At 50.6% G+C, this 16,290-nt stretch overlaps 1 protein-coding gene across 2 annotated transcripts in view; it reads left to right on the top strand.

The window, feature by feature from the left end:
* Positions 1 to 8,228: 8,228 nt before the first annotated feature.
* LOC135821432 (uncharacterized) overlaps positions 8,229 to 16,290 on the top strand; it is a gene marked incomplete at its 5' end in the record, with an annotated part of 66,049 nt that continues 57,987 nt past the window's right edge. For both annotated transcript variants that reach the window (XM_065334495.1, XM_065334494.1), the window contains 1 exon segment: positions 8,229 to 8,301. In XM_065334495.1, coding sequence (XP_065190567.1) covers positions 8,229 to 8,301 — 73 coding nt within the window.

The following is a 16,290-nucleotide window of genomic DNA, read 5'->3' as shown; positions in this document are numbered from 1 at the left end:
ATCGTCTTGACGGACACGAGACTCGACCTCACGACATGGTTGCACGAGATGAGGCGGTACGAGGTCATCCCATTTCGATGTGTTCTCACCGACAAGCCGCTTGATGTAGTTGCACAGCGGGCGTAACCAGGAACATACCGGGTAGTGACTAATCACACGGCCACACCAACTGAACACTTGACGACGAGTTGGTGACTCTGGCAACTTGAGGTCAACACCAGCACGACGTTCCCACGTGACTGTATCTTCGACATCAGAAGAGGACAGCTGTAGGCCCAACACACGAGCAGTTGCGAACTGCTCTGGCTCTTTTGTCTCAAGCCCATAGCTGGCGAGTTCATGGCGGACGATGTCGGTCTGGGCAGTAGGGACGTAGAGGTCGTCCACATAGTTGTCAACGTCGGCGTGATCACGGGTAATCCATTGGACAATCATGTCCAAGATCTTTGGCGCAACGTTCAGACCGAATCCCATGCGGGTCATGGTATACAACTCGCCTTTGTACACAACGGTTTGGTACTTGTACAGGGTGGGATGGATCCGTACTTGCAGGTAGGCTTTCCGGATGTCGAGAAGAACGCTGTCGGCACTACGTCTGCGCCAGTCACGGAGTTTCGCGTCACAAGCTGGAGCGGTGACACCGGGGTGGGACACAAGACAGGCATTCAGGGCACGGTAGTCCAAGCACGGCCGAACCGGCGTCGATGCCTTGTGCTGCTGACTAACGGCAAGTATCGGCAAGACAGCGACAGGCTCTCCGAATGCCTCGGAGTCGTACTTGACAAGCCATCCATTGTCCACCCACAACTTCATTTCTGAAGCAAACTGCTCCTCCTCGCTGACGCTTAGAGACTTCCGCGAGTACTCTCCAATGCCGGAACCAATGTGCTGCTCGGGTGCCTTCCACGACCACTGAGCAATCCAATGACCACGCTCATTCGACCAGTTAGCTTGGCAATCATTCGCCTTCAAGGGGACTGTCGACTCGGACTCGGTAACATCGATGTGACGAGAAAGCTTGTTAGGCTTCTCAGATTCGGGTTGGGGAGATGCACCGGCAGCGACACCTGCCTGCTGACCAAACACAACTGAGGACAGCGTGCCCCCTAGACCGTCGTAACGTAGAGTGAGGCCACCAACCTTGCCAATGGTATCTGTGCCAATCAGGAAGTCCGTGTTCAAGGACGACAAGTTGGGCACAACGAGACAATCAATAGTGATCCGAGGCAAATGGACGGCTCCATCAAGTCGTTGCACACGTAACGTGACGTTGCCAAGGATAGTAAGTGGTGTTCCGTCGATAGACAACAGCTTGTCCTGACAGGGAGAAACTGCAGCTGATAGGTTCAATCGGTCAACAACAGCCGACTCCACAAGTGTGCGAGTACAGCCAGAATCCACCACAGAGGCAAAACGCGTCCACGTACTAGACTCAGTACTGGGTTCCTGTACGTCCACGGCTACACGAACTAGGTCTCCATCCGATTTTGCCAGAGCAAGGCAAATGTCCGTACGTTCAGGCGGCGCGTGACCAGCAGCGACATTTCCAACTCGACTCTTGTTCGGACAGTCCTTGGAAATATGCCCTTTCGCTTTACAGGCATAACAGGTGACACTGGGCTTATGCTTCGGGCACTGTGATCTCACATGGCCCACGGCCTTACACTGGTAACACACGAGCGACTTCTTGGGCTGAGAGCTAGCAGCAGCAACAGCACCATGGGATTCTGGGAGTTTGGATGCCTGCATGACTCTGATTTGATTTGCCATATCAGTGACAGTGAGCTTCTGCGTAGCAGACGCCATACGAACGTGGTGACCAATATCAGCTGGCAAACCACTCAGGAACTGCTCAATCAGCACGGGATCTGAATTATCCGCAATCTTATGGCCAGACAGCGTAAGTAGGCGCTTCAAATCTGCCAGGTACGCGTCCACAGGCTCTCCATTCCGCAAAGCCCTTGACGTAAATGAACGGTAGGAAGCACCAGGCGTGGGGCAAAATGCCTGCTCCAGCGCAGATTCAATTTTTGCCGGCGATTTTTTGTCCTCGTCAGACAATTGAGTGACAACCGTAAAGGCTTGTCCACTCAGGAACAACGGAAGATGCTCAGCCTTGGCAGCGTCATCGGCCCACTTATTGGCCTTGGCTAAGACCAGAAACTTAGCCCAGAACTCATCAAAGTCGTCCTGTTTGCCCCGATACGGGCGAATAAATCCATCCAACTTCGAAGCCATCTTTCAGAACTTCCAACGGGTTTCGGCACCAAAGTTGTCGGGGAATCTCAAGCACGCACACAGAGTGCACCCGACACAACGAACACCTACTCAGTTCATATGGTTTACAAAGTTGAATGCATGATAGGATTAAAGTAACGGGAAGAGAAATAGAAAGTCGAAACTGTCTTCATGCCATTGCAATAATAATTACAACCACTGAACACCGCGTGGTTGACAGCTCTATCTGCTCAGGGGGTGCATGCATGCGTGCACAGCACACCCACACGTAATGAGTCTGAAGCACATGCCAGTACGTAATATTAGGACGTGACGTGGCAACGTGATACTAGTACAGGCTTGTATCAGCTCAACCGTCTCAGATTTGGTGTGGCTTCCGCACCAGCGCTGTGGCAGCAGGCCATTGACCGCACCCTGCATGGCGTTCCACGTCAGGCCTGCCTGCTAGATGACATCATCGTCACCGGTCGCGACGACGATGAACATTTGGACAACGTGGAGAGCATCTTGGGTCGTCTCTCCGACCACGGCCTGAGAGTCAATCCAGCGAAGTGCACGTTCTTCGCAGATGCAGTGGAGTACTGTGGTCACATTGTCAGTCGCCACGGTTTGCGCAAGACTGATGACAAGATCAAGGCAATCAATGAGGCCCCGGCACCACAGAACGTGTCCCAGCTGCGCAGCTTTTTGGGTATGGTATGCTACTACCAGCGCTTCTTGAAGGACTGCTCCACGACTCTGCACCCTCTCAACCGCCTGCTCCGAAAGGGTCAGTTCTGGCATTGGACAGCTGACTGTGCAGCAGCATTCAAGACCATCAAGGCAGCTATCGCCTCGGATCAGGTACTCATGCATCTTGATCCCGACCTGCCGGTACAGTTGGCAACTGACGCATCACCCTACGGCCTGGGAGCGGTGCTCTCGCATGTTCTGCCGGACGGTACGGAACGGCCGATTGCCTTCGCGTCACGTTCGCTTACCGAGACCGAGAAGCGGTATGCCCAAATAGATAAGGAGGCCTTATCTATCGTCTGGGGGGTCCGTAAGTTTCACACGTATTTGTTCGGACGATCGTTTGTGCTGCTGACAGACCACGAGCCTCTGACAGCCATTTTCAGTCCGAGCAAAGGATTGCCAGCTCTGACGACAGCGCGTCTACAGCGATATGCCATATTCCTGGCCAGTATGAGTTACGAGATCAAGTATCGCAAGTCAGGTGATCATGGAAATGCTGACGGCTTATCACGACTGCCCTTGCCGCACACGCAAGAGGAGAGCCTGGACTGGGCAGAAGTATTCAACATGGCCCAGATTGATCCGCTTCCAGTGACAGCCGTGGAAGTCGCTCGCCACACCGCTCGTGAGCCAGTCTTGGCCAAGGTCCTAGCCAGTGGCACCCTGGGCTGGGGCGCATTCAACAGCGGCCGCTGGCTTCAAGGGACCTGGTCGCCTGAGCAACTCACTCACAGCATTGAGTGGAAGGAGCTCTACGCGTTGGCCACAGCGTGCTGCACGTGGGCCACGGAATGGCACCAGCTTCGTATCACAATGCACTGTGACAACAAGGCTGTGGTAGATTGCATCCGCTCCGGCACATCCAAGTCACCGCCAGTGATGACCCTGATCAGAGAGCTGTTCTTTGTGTGCGCCCGCTTCAATTTCACCGTCACTGCTGCTCACATTGCTGGCCAGTCTAACTGCATTGCCGATTCGCTGTCTCGTTTCCACACGGAGGAATTCCGACGTCTCGCCCCAGCTGCTCAAGCACAACCAGACCGAGCAGTGCTGCCATTCCAGTCGATGTAATATAGCCTTGACATACAGGTACCGATTGTCATTGCTAAATTGCCGTATTGAGAACCTGCGTTGGATTTCATCCATCTGCATGCCTACCTTTATCCATCTCGTGCCTTAATCACTTGTTCTTAGCTCTCGTGCATTGGTGGTGAACGCTTGCTGGGGTGCCGTGTGCTGGTTTTCTGGGAACAGCTTCCTTCAACTGGTTGCTTTGCTGCTACTATCTCTGCTTAAAATTGCATACTATTGGTCGGCTGTTTGCGACGCCAATCAGTAGTCATTGCACCCGGTCGCGGGTACTATTGCCGCTCAAGCATGAGCGATTGCTTTGGCCGTTTGCAACGCCAACTGCTTCACCCTGGTTGGCTGTTTGCAACGTCGATCAGGGAACTTTGCACCCGGTCGCGGGTACTGCTGCAGCTCAGTCGTGAGCGATCACTTTGGCTGTTTGCAACGCCAATCGCTTCACCAGTTGATCGAAACCAGCACACTGGTGTACCCCAATCATCCTTGTGCGGTGTTGTGAGAATACGTGGGTATGCATGCAGCTTTGCTCTGTGACTTTCCATTGCATGTAGTCACTTGGCTCTCCCATTTCCTATACACTGCTCTGAAGCATTCGGGTGCAAGCGCTAAATGTTGGGTTAGCTTTTGGGCTAACCCTAGTTAGCGATAAGACCGATGCGCTGCTCTCTATCTCATGCTAGCTAGCTGCGACTGAGCTGGCTTTACACGTGCACTCAACTGCTGCGCATGCGCGCCCAAATCGCCTTGGGTAGCTCTTGCTGCGCTGACTTTGGCTTGCGCTTTCCTTTGCAGTGTCACTGAGCAGCAACCGGAATTTGTTTGCCACCCACCCTCCCATTCCCACATTATATAGGTGGGAACAGCTTCCTTCAACTGGTTGCTTTGCTGCTACTATCTCTGCTTAAAATTGCATACTATTGGTCGGCTGTTTGCGACGCCAATCAGTAGTCATTGCACCCGGTCGCGGGTACTATTGCCGCTCAAGCATGAGCGATTGCTTTGGCCGTTTGCAACGCCAACTGCTTCACCCTGGTTGGCTGTTTGCAACGTCGATCAGGGAACTTTGCACCCGGTCGCGGGTACTGCTGCAGCTCAGTCGTGAGCGATCACTTTGGCTGTTTGCAACGCCAATCGCTTCACCAGTTGATCGAAACCAGCACACTGGTGTACCCCAATCATCCTTGTGCGGTGTTGTGAGAATACGTGGGTATGCATGCAGCTTTGCTCTGTGACTTTCCATTGCATGTAGTCACTTGGCTCTCCCATTTCCTATACACTGCTCTGAAGCATTCGGGTGCAAGCGCTAACGGCCCCAAACAGGCTGTAAATGAGCACGTGACCGCTTACTCACCCGTGTTCGATTTGGAATAAGGGCCGAACGCTGCATCGCAGCCTTTTCGGACCAAAACCAGTCGACTCAGCGGCCAAAAGACTACAACATATGGACCAATCGTGGTCACCCGCGCTTTTATAAGAACGAAACGGCGCTTTTAGTGCCTTTTTCCATACAAATCCCTATCTAGTAGGGCGCAGTCACCCAGTTTCGGTGGAAGTGCGCGAGTTCGATTGGGAATAAAGGAGGAAGGGAGCGTCTCAGCTTCCTCGGACCAAGACCATTCGACTCAGCACCCCGAAGACTACAACTGGTGAAAATTTGATTTTAGGGTATACTTCCCCTTTAAGTTGGCTCGATCCACAAGCGCACGGGCTGGTCTTCGTTTTTGACGAAGAATGTATGTGTGGAGGTCAAGTCCGGCGTGACGTCACTCGGTACTTCGGGACAATTTTGGCCGTAGTGTTGAAACGAGCGTATCTATAACAAACGAGCGATCAGTTCCACTAACGAGCAAGCTATCGAGCGAGCTAACGAGTTTCATTGATGTGTTTTTTCTAAGTTCGATTTTTTCAGCTGGTTCAAATTATCACCGCCGGCATTTGGGGTTGCTGCTGCTTCACTTCGGACTGCTGTTTGGTGTCGAGATGTCTTTTCAGCGCCGTCGTCGAGTAGCCTTTGTAAGAATAGACCGTTTTGCAACGATTGCAAGTAGCCCTGGTCATCGCTGCATCGCGGGAGAAAACTTCCAAACGACTGAGCGTAACTTTCACTCGAATGGAGAGGTGACCGAAGCATATCCTGCGACAGGTCAGCAGATGCGGAACAAGACATCAGTAGAGTCCACCGAAGCTGCAACGACAACTGAAACAACTCAAGTGTCGTGCAGGCATACAGTCACTGTAACTGCGAGTGATTTTCACTTTGCGCGGGACTGGACTCTCGATCCACCAGGGAGTCGTAACATATTTTACGACTCCCCGGTCGACATGTACTGCCATGTGTACGGAGTACGGTGATCGTTAGTGCAAACGAGCTGGCCGCACAAACGAGCCGAGTTTCTGGCGAGCGAGCTAACGAGTATCCGGTGAGATCGTTTCAATACTAATTTTGGGCACTTTCTTTTCAAGTTTTCACCCACTTCCAGTCATCGCAGAGAAAAACGAATAACACCATCGTGATCAGGAGCCAAAAGACTACAAGACAAAGAATTTTTTTGTGACAGTTCCCCTTTAATATTCAACGCTTACAGCAGATCCCATGTCTCATTATGAACTCTGTATAGGGGACGCCTAATTGGCTGGACTTTATACACGGAGTGTTGTCAACATAAAGACTATTTTATAGTTGATTCCAAGTTTGGGCTGCGTATAGTAGATTCTGAACCAATAAACTCAATATAGGGGGAGCCAATTGGCTGGACTCTATACAGGAAGTGATGCCCATCTAAATTTTGAACTTACAGTTGATTCCTAGTTTGGACTGTGCATAGTGGGTTTTGGACCAATGGACTCTATAATTATAGGGGATGGACATCTTATAGGGGCTGGACGCTCTACTGAGTCCAACATACTCTAATTTCAGAAATTTTCGGTGCTCAATATTTTCGGAATGAGGGCAAAAGGCCAGGTTAGGTGAACAGAAATTTTCGGTACAGGGAAGCTGCTCCCTATTGGATTATGCATGTTAGTGTTTGTTCGGTGTATTGAAATTTTAGGTACGAAGCAGATGCACCGAAAGTACCGAAAATAAAAGTACACCGAAAATTTGTGAAACTACAGTATACTCTTGATGATCTTCTTGGAACATGATGTTTATCTTCTCTCCCTTTTCTATGCGAACATCAACACTCCGTAACTCCTTTTGGGACACCCACCTTAGCGCCTGCAATGTACATTATACATGTTTTAAAAGTCTCTGCTTGGTGCATGTGGAATGTTTTTATTAGCTGTTGGGTATCGTGCTATTACAGTCCTGTGCCCATTTTTTTTCTTGATGATTGTTAGTGGTGAAACGAATATCAAAACCCAGTAGCCGAATATTCTTTGGCTTAACGAACGAACGAACGAATATTCTTTCGTTAACACGGATGACATCACACACCCTCCTCTCAGTCATTTTATTGAATATTGTCACTATTATTAGGCATGACAAACGAAGGCACATATTTCTCCACTATTTCTAGGTCATTTTTCACAAAATCCCCAGCTGAAGTGCATTTTACACGCTCAAAAAACAGCTCAAGACGTGATTTTTCGTTCGGCCGCCATAACTCCATTCCAAGACCTCGGATCGCGTCCGAGTTGCTTCGAGACGATAGCTGAGAGTTTTCTAATGCCGATGGAACTTTCGATGAAGCGGTTCGGTCAAGTATTCGCGAAGTTACGGAAGTTTGAAGTCGCCCGGTACACTCTGCATACCCGGTTAGCGAATATTCACAATGAGAAATATTCGTTCGAATGTGACAAACCGAACGAACATTCGAATATTCGGTATATTCGTTTCACCACTAATTGATTGTTAACCTCTTTTCCTCTCTCGCCATAGTACATGCATGTATGACTTATCGTCTACTCGCAACGCTGCTCATTTTTAAACCCATCGCAGCGGTACTTCAATCCTGGTTAGTGTTTATTTTATGACTGAAACGTTGAAATATTTTTTTCTGAAATGAATTTGTGAAATGCAGTGATTGAGTGTTAGCCAGTTTTTCTCACAACCCGCTTTTGTTTATTTATTGTTCTGAACTCTACCGGTGAGTTTGAAGTTGGCCAATTTCCTCAGTCAATGAACTGTTGTATGTGGTATGTGTATGTCTTGCTTTCCAATGTAGTGGGGCTGAGACAGTCATGTCTCTGTGTACAAGTCCTCTTCAAAGAAGGAGATCTTTTTAACATGGATTTACAGTAAGTCTTGAGCAAACCTTGCCACTTTATTATTTTGTTTTTGTTTTTGTTACAATAATACTCGACTGCACTATCCTTTTAGCTTGGAACATGACACGTCGCAAAACCCGTGGTGCGTGACATAAGGTAAAGCCCATACTAGTAGTCAATTCTGATGGTAGGGACAATAGGCGTCAGAGATCCCCTGTTTCAATGAGCTCCACGTAATGAGGGCGGTGCTCATGTACTCTCCCCATGTTGCCTTTGCGTCCCCAGGCGAAGTCAGATACCCAACCCCATGGAGATAAGTCTCCTGGAGGCGGAAATGCTCTTCACTCAAACTGGAAATCAAACCCATAACCTCATGTTTGAAAGGTCAATGCGCAAACCTATTGATTTTGCCAACTACGCACTCTGGTGCATGGCATATAGTCCTTTTGCGCGTTCGACGATGACATCATCGCGTAACGGTCATTTTCAAACCTAATGGGTGTCCTGGACATGACTCGAGTTGGAGAAGAAGCTGAAGTGGTTTGATTTTGTTTGATAGGTTGGTCGTATTTTGACAGCGTGCTGTAGTTCTGCGTGGATCTGCAACCTGTACAAGCCTGTCGACAGTATGCCTCATCACTGCTGTGTCTCCCAGTGCGATTCCAACAGCGGAAAACCTGGAGACGACGCAGTCGCATTCCACAGTTTTCCTGAAGACAAAGACCTGAGAAAGCGTTGGATCGCCAACATTCATAGATATGTAGGAGCCGCTTTCACCATCACGAAGCACACGAAAGTGTGTTCTCGGCACTTCGCGGATGAGGTATATCACGCAGGAGCACACAAGCGACCGTCCGAGCAGAAGAAGTCACAACAGACTCGCCGAAGGCTTCTGCCAACTGCCGTACCTACGATTTTCGATTTTCGTCCTGAAGTGACCAAGCGCAAGCCACCAGCAGAAAGACGCGCGCTGCCCTCGGCAAAGAAGCCAAACCCATCAGCTCAAGGCGCCTCTAGTGTCATTACCCAGTCTGCAACTGCCACTGATGTTGTCCCTTCTGCAGATGACTCCCCAGACGTAGTACCAGTTGAACACCAGCACTGTGAATGTGTTGAAATGCTGAGAGCAGAAGTGGATTTGCTCAAGAGTGAGAACGAGGTCCTCAAAAGTCGTTGCTTGACCACAGAGGACATGGAAGCCAAGTTAAATGCTGCAGAGAGACATGTGTTCTCTATCCACAGAGTAAAAAATAACCAGAAATTATTGTCTTTCTACACTGGATTTTCATCGTTCCTTATGTTCATGGCATGCTTCAACTTTCTGCACGATTCCGGCAAGGTGATGCGGACGTAGATGGGTTCACGGACGGCACCTGATGACGCGATGCAACATGGCAGCAAACCAGGCAGTAAACCGAAGCTAGAGCTGATAGAGCAGTTCTTTCTCATCCTCGTCCGTCTTCGTCTTGGACTGAAAGAAGTTGACCTTGCTGACCGGTTTAAAGTCCACCCATCCACTGTCTCGCGCACTGTGACAACCTGGGTAAATTTAATGTACCATAGGTTTCGCCAACTTCCATCTTGGCTTCCAAGGAGAAGAATAGACAAATTGATGCCACCTGCTTTCAAGCAGTGGTATGCAACAACTCGCGTTGTGATTGACTGCACAGAGTTTTTCATAAACATCCCATCATCGCTGGCGCGGCAAAGTGCTACGTGGTCGGCGTACAAGAACCACAACACGGTAAAAATGCCTTATCGGCATTGCACCGCATGGCCATGTGACATTTGTTTCGAAAGTATTCGAAGGATCTGTGTCGGATCGTGCCATCACAGAACAGAGCGGCCTAATCAGCTTATTAGAGCATGGCGATTCCATTATGGCAGACAAAGGTTTTGACATACAAGATCTTCTTGATAGCCATGGGTTCCGCCTGAACATCCCCCCATTTCGCTAAGGAGGACGCCAAATGACTCCTCAAGATCTTGCAAGTACAAAGAAAATTGCTGCTGTACGGATTCATGTAGAAAGGAAAATGCAGAGGATCAAATGCTTTGAGATCGTTGGCAAGGAAGTTGATAATACTATGTTTGACATTCTAGACCAGCTTATTTACGTGTGCGCAATGTTGACTAATTTCCAGGGCTCGTTGGTGGCATAAAAACTTCATCCGGACACTACCGTACTGGCAATATATGTTGCCGCGTAACGCGTAACGCAGGGGGGTGCGGCGTAACGCGCGACCAGGCTAGTGCGACAAATTTTCGTTGAGTTCGTAACGCGCGTCCGGCGGGGTGCGGCGATCTTTTCATTGCAGTTTGCACTGCACAAGAAAAAATGATGCGGCAAAAGCAAAAAAAATGATGCGGCAATAGCAAAAAAGTGATGCGGCAATAGCAAAAAAAGGACTGCGGCAATATAGAAACCTGTGTAACGGCTCCTGTGCGACTTTACATGTAACGCCCTGCGTGCGGCAAACATGTGCCAATGTAACGCTTCATGGCCTCACTGCGGCTACATATATTGCCAGTACGGTATTAGGGCCGGGTTCCACTGCGGCTCCGCGGCTCCGCTGCTCCGCGGCACTTGGCTGCATGCAGCGGAGCAGCGCGGTTCCATTGACACTCGCCATTCGCGGTACCGCGGTCGTGGTCTACACTTTTTGATGACGTTTCACCTGCCTGCGCGCGCGCGCGAAATCAAAAAAATTCTCGTGTTCTGGCCTGCGCAACGAATTAAATTTTGAATTTTAAAATTCTGGCGTACGAAACAATGCAAAGTACGGGAAACAGGTCGAGCCGCGACCGCGGCTCGCAGTTTTTGGTCAAGAATCGTAGCAAAGGCTCGCGGTGAGCCGCGGCCTCGCTGCTCCAGCTCGAGCCGCGGTCACTATGGTAATGATGACGTTTCAAGCCGCGAAAGACGAGCAGCGGAGCAGCGGAGCCGCAGTGGAACCCGGCCCTTATCACAACTTGTTTGCATAATAGTACAGCTTATGGCTGATACATGTATATACATTTGAACTTATTGATGAACGTTTACTCTGTCGTGCCGGTACTTGCTGCGATGGGTACTTCTGTATGAATGTACTAAAAATACATTAACATTCTACTCCCCATGCTAGAGTATAGAGTAGACACACACGCGTGCAGGACGCGACACACCAAAAGACAAGAGAGAGTTTGGAAGAATGGGAATGTCGGGCAGAGTAGCTGGCCTCAATTGAGTGCGCGTTAACGAATCGTGTGGTCGGCCTACTGAGGGCAGGAGCTGTATATGACCAAGTGGGTCGGCCTGCGCTGAGCAGGAGCGGTTTGTGACCCATGCGAGTTGGTGGGTCGGCCTGCGTTGAGCAGGAGCGGTTTATGACCCATGCGAGTTTAATAGTAGTGCGCGAGAGGCCAGTTACGGAGGAGTGCCCGCATCCATGTGTTTCAAAATATATGGAGTGGAGTGTAAGAGTAAGAAATGGGATGAGGAGGGTGGGTCAGAATTTGAAAGCTGACTGCAGGCAAGGAAACTGGAAAGACAGCAAGCTCTGTTGTGCGCACAGGAAATCTGCGCATGCGCAGAGCGTGGGCATGTGATGCCTATGATACACAGCAGTATGTAGAGAGAGCAAGATTGTGCACACACGTAAGGAGGGTTATGCAACCCGTTATAAAGGCCAACAGCGAAGCAATGGTATGTGACTGTTAACAACGGTTAACTCCAACATTAACCGAACATTTAACATTCTACTCCCCATGCTAGAGTATAGAGTAGACACACACGCGTGCAGGACGCGACACACCAAAAGACAAGAGAGTGAGTTTGGAAGAATGGGAATGTCGGGCAGAGTAGCTGGCCTCAATTGAGTGCGCGTTAACGAATCGTGTGGTCGGCCTACCGAGGGCAGGAGCTGTATATGACCAAGTGGGTCGGCCTGCGCTGAGCAGGAGCGGTTTGTGACCCATGCGAGTTGGTGGGTCGGCCTGCGTTGAGCAGGAGCGGTTTATGACCCATGCGAGTTTAATAGTAGTGCGCGAGAGGCCAGTTACGGAGGAGTGCCCATGCCGACATTCCCATTAGGGCCAGAGGAGATAGCGGGTGATAACAGCCAATATAGATGGTAAGTATGTATTGCACAAGAGCGTTGTTCTAGAGGCATAAAGTCAGAATGATATTGTGGAGTAGGATCGACAAAGAACGCTATCTGCATCCTAAGTGAATGTCTTTGCACTTACTCGGTGATCGGCTGGACCATGGTGTCAGGCCGCTCCGCAGCTGTAGGAGCAAAGGTCATGAAGGCATCCATCTTGTTCCGGGACAGGGCATCAGCGATGGTATTGGAAATTCCTGGCAGGTGCGATGCTCGGATCAGGAAATTGTGCTTCACACAGATTGAGTACAGGGTGCGGATGAGTGCCATGACTGCAGGAGACCGGCTCGTGCCCGTCTTCAGGCACTCCACGACAGCTTGGTTGTCGCACTGAAACTCCACACGCAGCCGCAGCCACTCGATCCCCCATGTGGCGCAGGCCGCGACAATGGCGAAGAGCTCCTTGTAGGTAATGCTTAGTTCCAGTTGCTGCGGAGACCAGTCACCTCTGAACCAGCGACCATTGAAGAAGGCTCCAAATCCAATGGTGCCACTTGCGTCGGTTTGCAACCGGAGGTCAGCGCTGGGCATCCACTTCTCTAGCAGGAAAAATGACTTTCCGTTCCATGTTGACAGAGTCTGGTGCCACCAGCTCAGGTCGCCCTTGGCTGAGGCTGAGAGGTGCAGCATTCGGTGAGATGACATCTCAGATGTGGCCTTGTCGAGGTCATACAGGCGGCGTAAGAATGTACGGGCGGCAGGAGTTGCTCTGGAAGCGAACGAGAGGTGGCCCAGGAGGGAGGCGAGTTCGCGTTTGAGAACGCAACCCTGGTCGAGGGTGGTAGAGACTAAACGACGTAGGGCCAGAAGCTTGGACTGAGGCAGACGCACTTCCAAGCGATCGGTGTCCAGTTCCAAACCAAGGAAGGTGAGGACAGTGGAAGGGCCCTCAACTTTCTCTGTGGCGACAGGTATGTTCAAGAACTGGAACAAGTCCAAGATGATGGCCTTGTGCTTGGCCACCAGGGAGGAGCTTGGTGGGCAGATGTCGAGGAAGTCATCGAGGTAGTGCATTACGTCGGGCAAGGAGCCGACATGGACAAGGACCCAGTTGATAGCCGTTGCCAGCTGGTTGAAGATGAATGGTGAGGAGCGGAGACCAAATGGAAGGACCTTCTCGTAATAGTACATGCCGTTCCAACGGATCCCGAGAAGATGCCAGTCCGAGGGGGCGACGGGACACAGGCGAAATGCATTACGGATATCTACCTTTGTCAAGAGGGAGCCCTTGCCGAGGCGCATAATGGCGGCAATTGCGGTGTCCACGGAGTCGTAATGCAGGCTGAACTGCCCGCGTGGTATAGCATCGTTGACACTGCTGCCATCGGGAGACGACAGGTCATGTATCACACGAAGTTTTCCATTGGACTTCGGCACAACACCCAGACCAGATTTCTGCATGCACAGAAAGGGTGGCTCCGGAAATGGACCTGCTGTTTGCCCAGCTTCACAACATTCGGTCAAATAGGAAGAAACATACTGCATATTACGAATAGCCGACAGGTGATTGGGAGAACTATGAACACCAGATATAGCAGCAGAATGGCCTATCGTGAAACCATGACACAACCCATGCAGCACAAAGTGAGAGAAGGAGTGATCAGAATGACGGTTAAGGAGCCCGGCTAATCGGCGTACATTGATGGGGGTCTCCACAGAATGTTTACGGAGCAGACGCTGAGGTGGCGGACTGTCCCCTGCCACATTTGACTTCTGGGTGCTTCCCGCGGCATTGAAGGCACACATGGGCACGATAGCAGAATGAGTTGTTGCATTGGTCCTTGTTGAAGTTGCGGCAGATAGGCTTCCCAAGATGGGTTGGCGCGCTGGACTGCGGCGGACCTCCACTCCCAGCGCCGACGGATGGAGGCCCTGGTCTAAAGGGACACCGGGCCTGGGCCACTGGGTGCACCAGAGAACAGCGCGAACATGGCGGGCGACCACGGCTGGTGAATGACGACTGCCACAAATTAGAGTCGATGATAGCCCAGTCGTACGACAGTGGTTGGGAGGCTATGGCGCGCCGGAAACGCCTGTCATAACTTAGCCATGCGTCCACCTGATACGAGTTATTTGCATCCAGAATAGTGGCCTGATATGCCAGCAAATCATTCGCCCTATCTGGAGCCGCCGCGACAATTACTCTTGTGTAGACAGTAAACGCCTCGAGCCATGACGCTACATCGTGGACATGGCGGCGCTGGGCCTGAGTTGGCTTCTGTACAAGTTGGACAGAGCGGTTGGCCCCCACAGCTAGCTGGACCACATCGGGCTCCACACCCAGCTGGTCCTGGAGGAGGTCGTCGAAGTCAATAAACTCGCCGCGTTCAATTCGCCCGCGGAGTTTATCAGGTACAGAGAGCGACGGACGAGCAGCCGGCAGATGGCCCCGGAATGCATCAACGGAGCTGGAGTTGACAAGCGGCACGACGGCTGCAGCAGATTCCAACTGCTCTACTCGCTCCATCAGGGGCTGGAGGACCTGGCCGACGGCCTGAGAAACAGCCGAAGCAAGTACATCAGGGACCACACTCAAGGCGGCGGCAGAAGAAACTGACGGCGCAACGTCGGAGACAACAGAGGCCGTGGATAATGGAGTCCCGGTTGGTGGACGACGAACAGGAGTTGGCCTCGCACGCGCATTACTGCCTGCAGCCGAAGTTTGAGTTGCCGCCCCGGGATCAGGGACCACATTCAAGGCGGCGGCAGAAGAAACTGACGGCGCAACGTCGGAGACAACAGAATCCAAGTGGGGAGATATTGGAGTTCTGGGCGGTTGAAGACGAACAGGATTTCGCCGCACACGCACATTACGTCCTGTATCCGAAGGTTGAGCTGCCACTCTGGCCGATGGCGTCTTTTTTCTGGTCGAGAAACGAGCCATCGTGAGAATATAATACTCAAATAATCTCTGGCCGCTGAAGACACGTAGTCTGACGGGACTGAGCTGAGAGAGAACAAGGAAAGCGAATACTAAAGGCGGCAGCCAATCGGCAGAACTAGGACTGACACTCTGAAGCAGGACGGGGGCAAACTCAAATCAGAAATCAGAATTTTTGAGTGCAGAATTTGAAAGCTGACTGCAGGCAAGGAAACTGGAAAGACAGCAAGCTCTGTTGTGCGCACAGGAAATCTGCGCATGCGCAGAGCGTGGGCATGTGATGCCTATGATACACAGCAGTATGTAGAGAGAGCAAGATTGTGCACACACGTAAGGAGGGTTATGCAACCCGTTATAAAGGCCAACAGCGAAGCAATGGTATGTGACTGTTAACAACGGTTAACTCCAACATTAACCGAACATATTCTCACAAGGCAATGACACAAGCAAGTCTTTCTTTTTCGATACTCAGAACTTCGTGATTGAAAATAACACTCATCAGACAGTTGTATTACTATACACAGCAGCTGAGCTTGGGAATTTTAGCCAAGCATCTACTAAAAAATACATGCAGATAATTCGGTGGAGTCACACTATCGTTATAACATTTCATGAAAAGACAGATACGGACTGATGTATTATTATGATATGAGCCTGGATCAGCAAAAACCATCACATGTGCAAAATTTTCAAAAATATTTTTGTGCTCCAAATTGATCCATAACCACTGATAACCAGTCTCAAGAAATTTTAGATCAATCGCAGCACCGTAAGTGACCAAAAAATGCGGTACACCACATCGCTGTATGGCACATGTTGGAAGTGGCATTTCTGTGTAGGATGCAAGTATGAGCGTTGGTATGTGTCTGATCCTGTCAGGCATTGCCATCACTCAGCCGGCTAACAAGGAGGAATTTTATAGTCCTTGGGGGTGTACTCAGACACTGGCTTGTCCAAGTAAATCATTGGCTTCACTGACTATCGCGCAGCTAACGG

The sequence above is a fragment of the Sycon ciliatum genome, chromosome 1, assembly GCF_964019385.1.
Source record: "Sycon ciliatum chromosome 1, ocSycCili1.1, whole genome shotgun sequence".
In the NCBI taxonomy this organism is placed as follows: Eukaryota; Metazoa; Porifera; class Calcarea; order Leucosolenida; family Sycettidae; genus Sycon; species Sycon ciliatum.
This window is presented reverse-complemented; position numbering and strand designations above follow the sequence as displayed.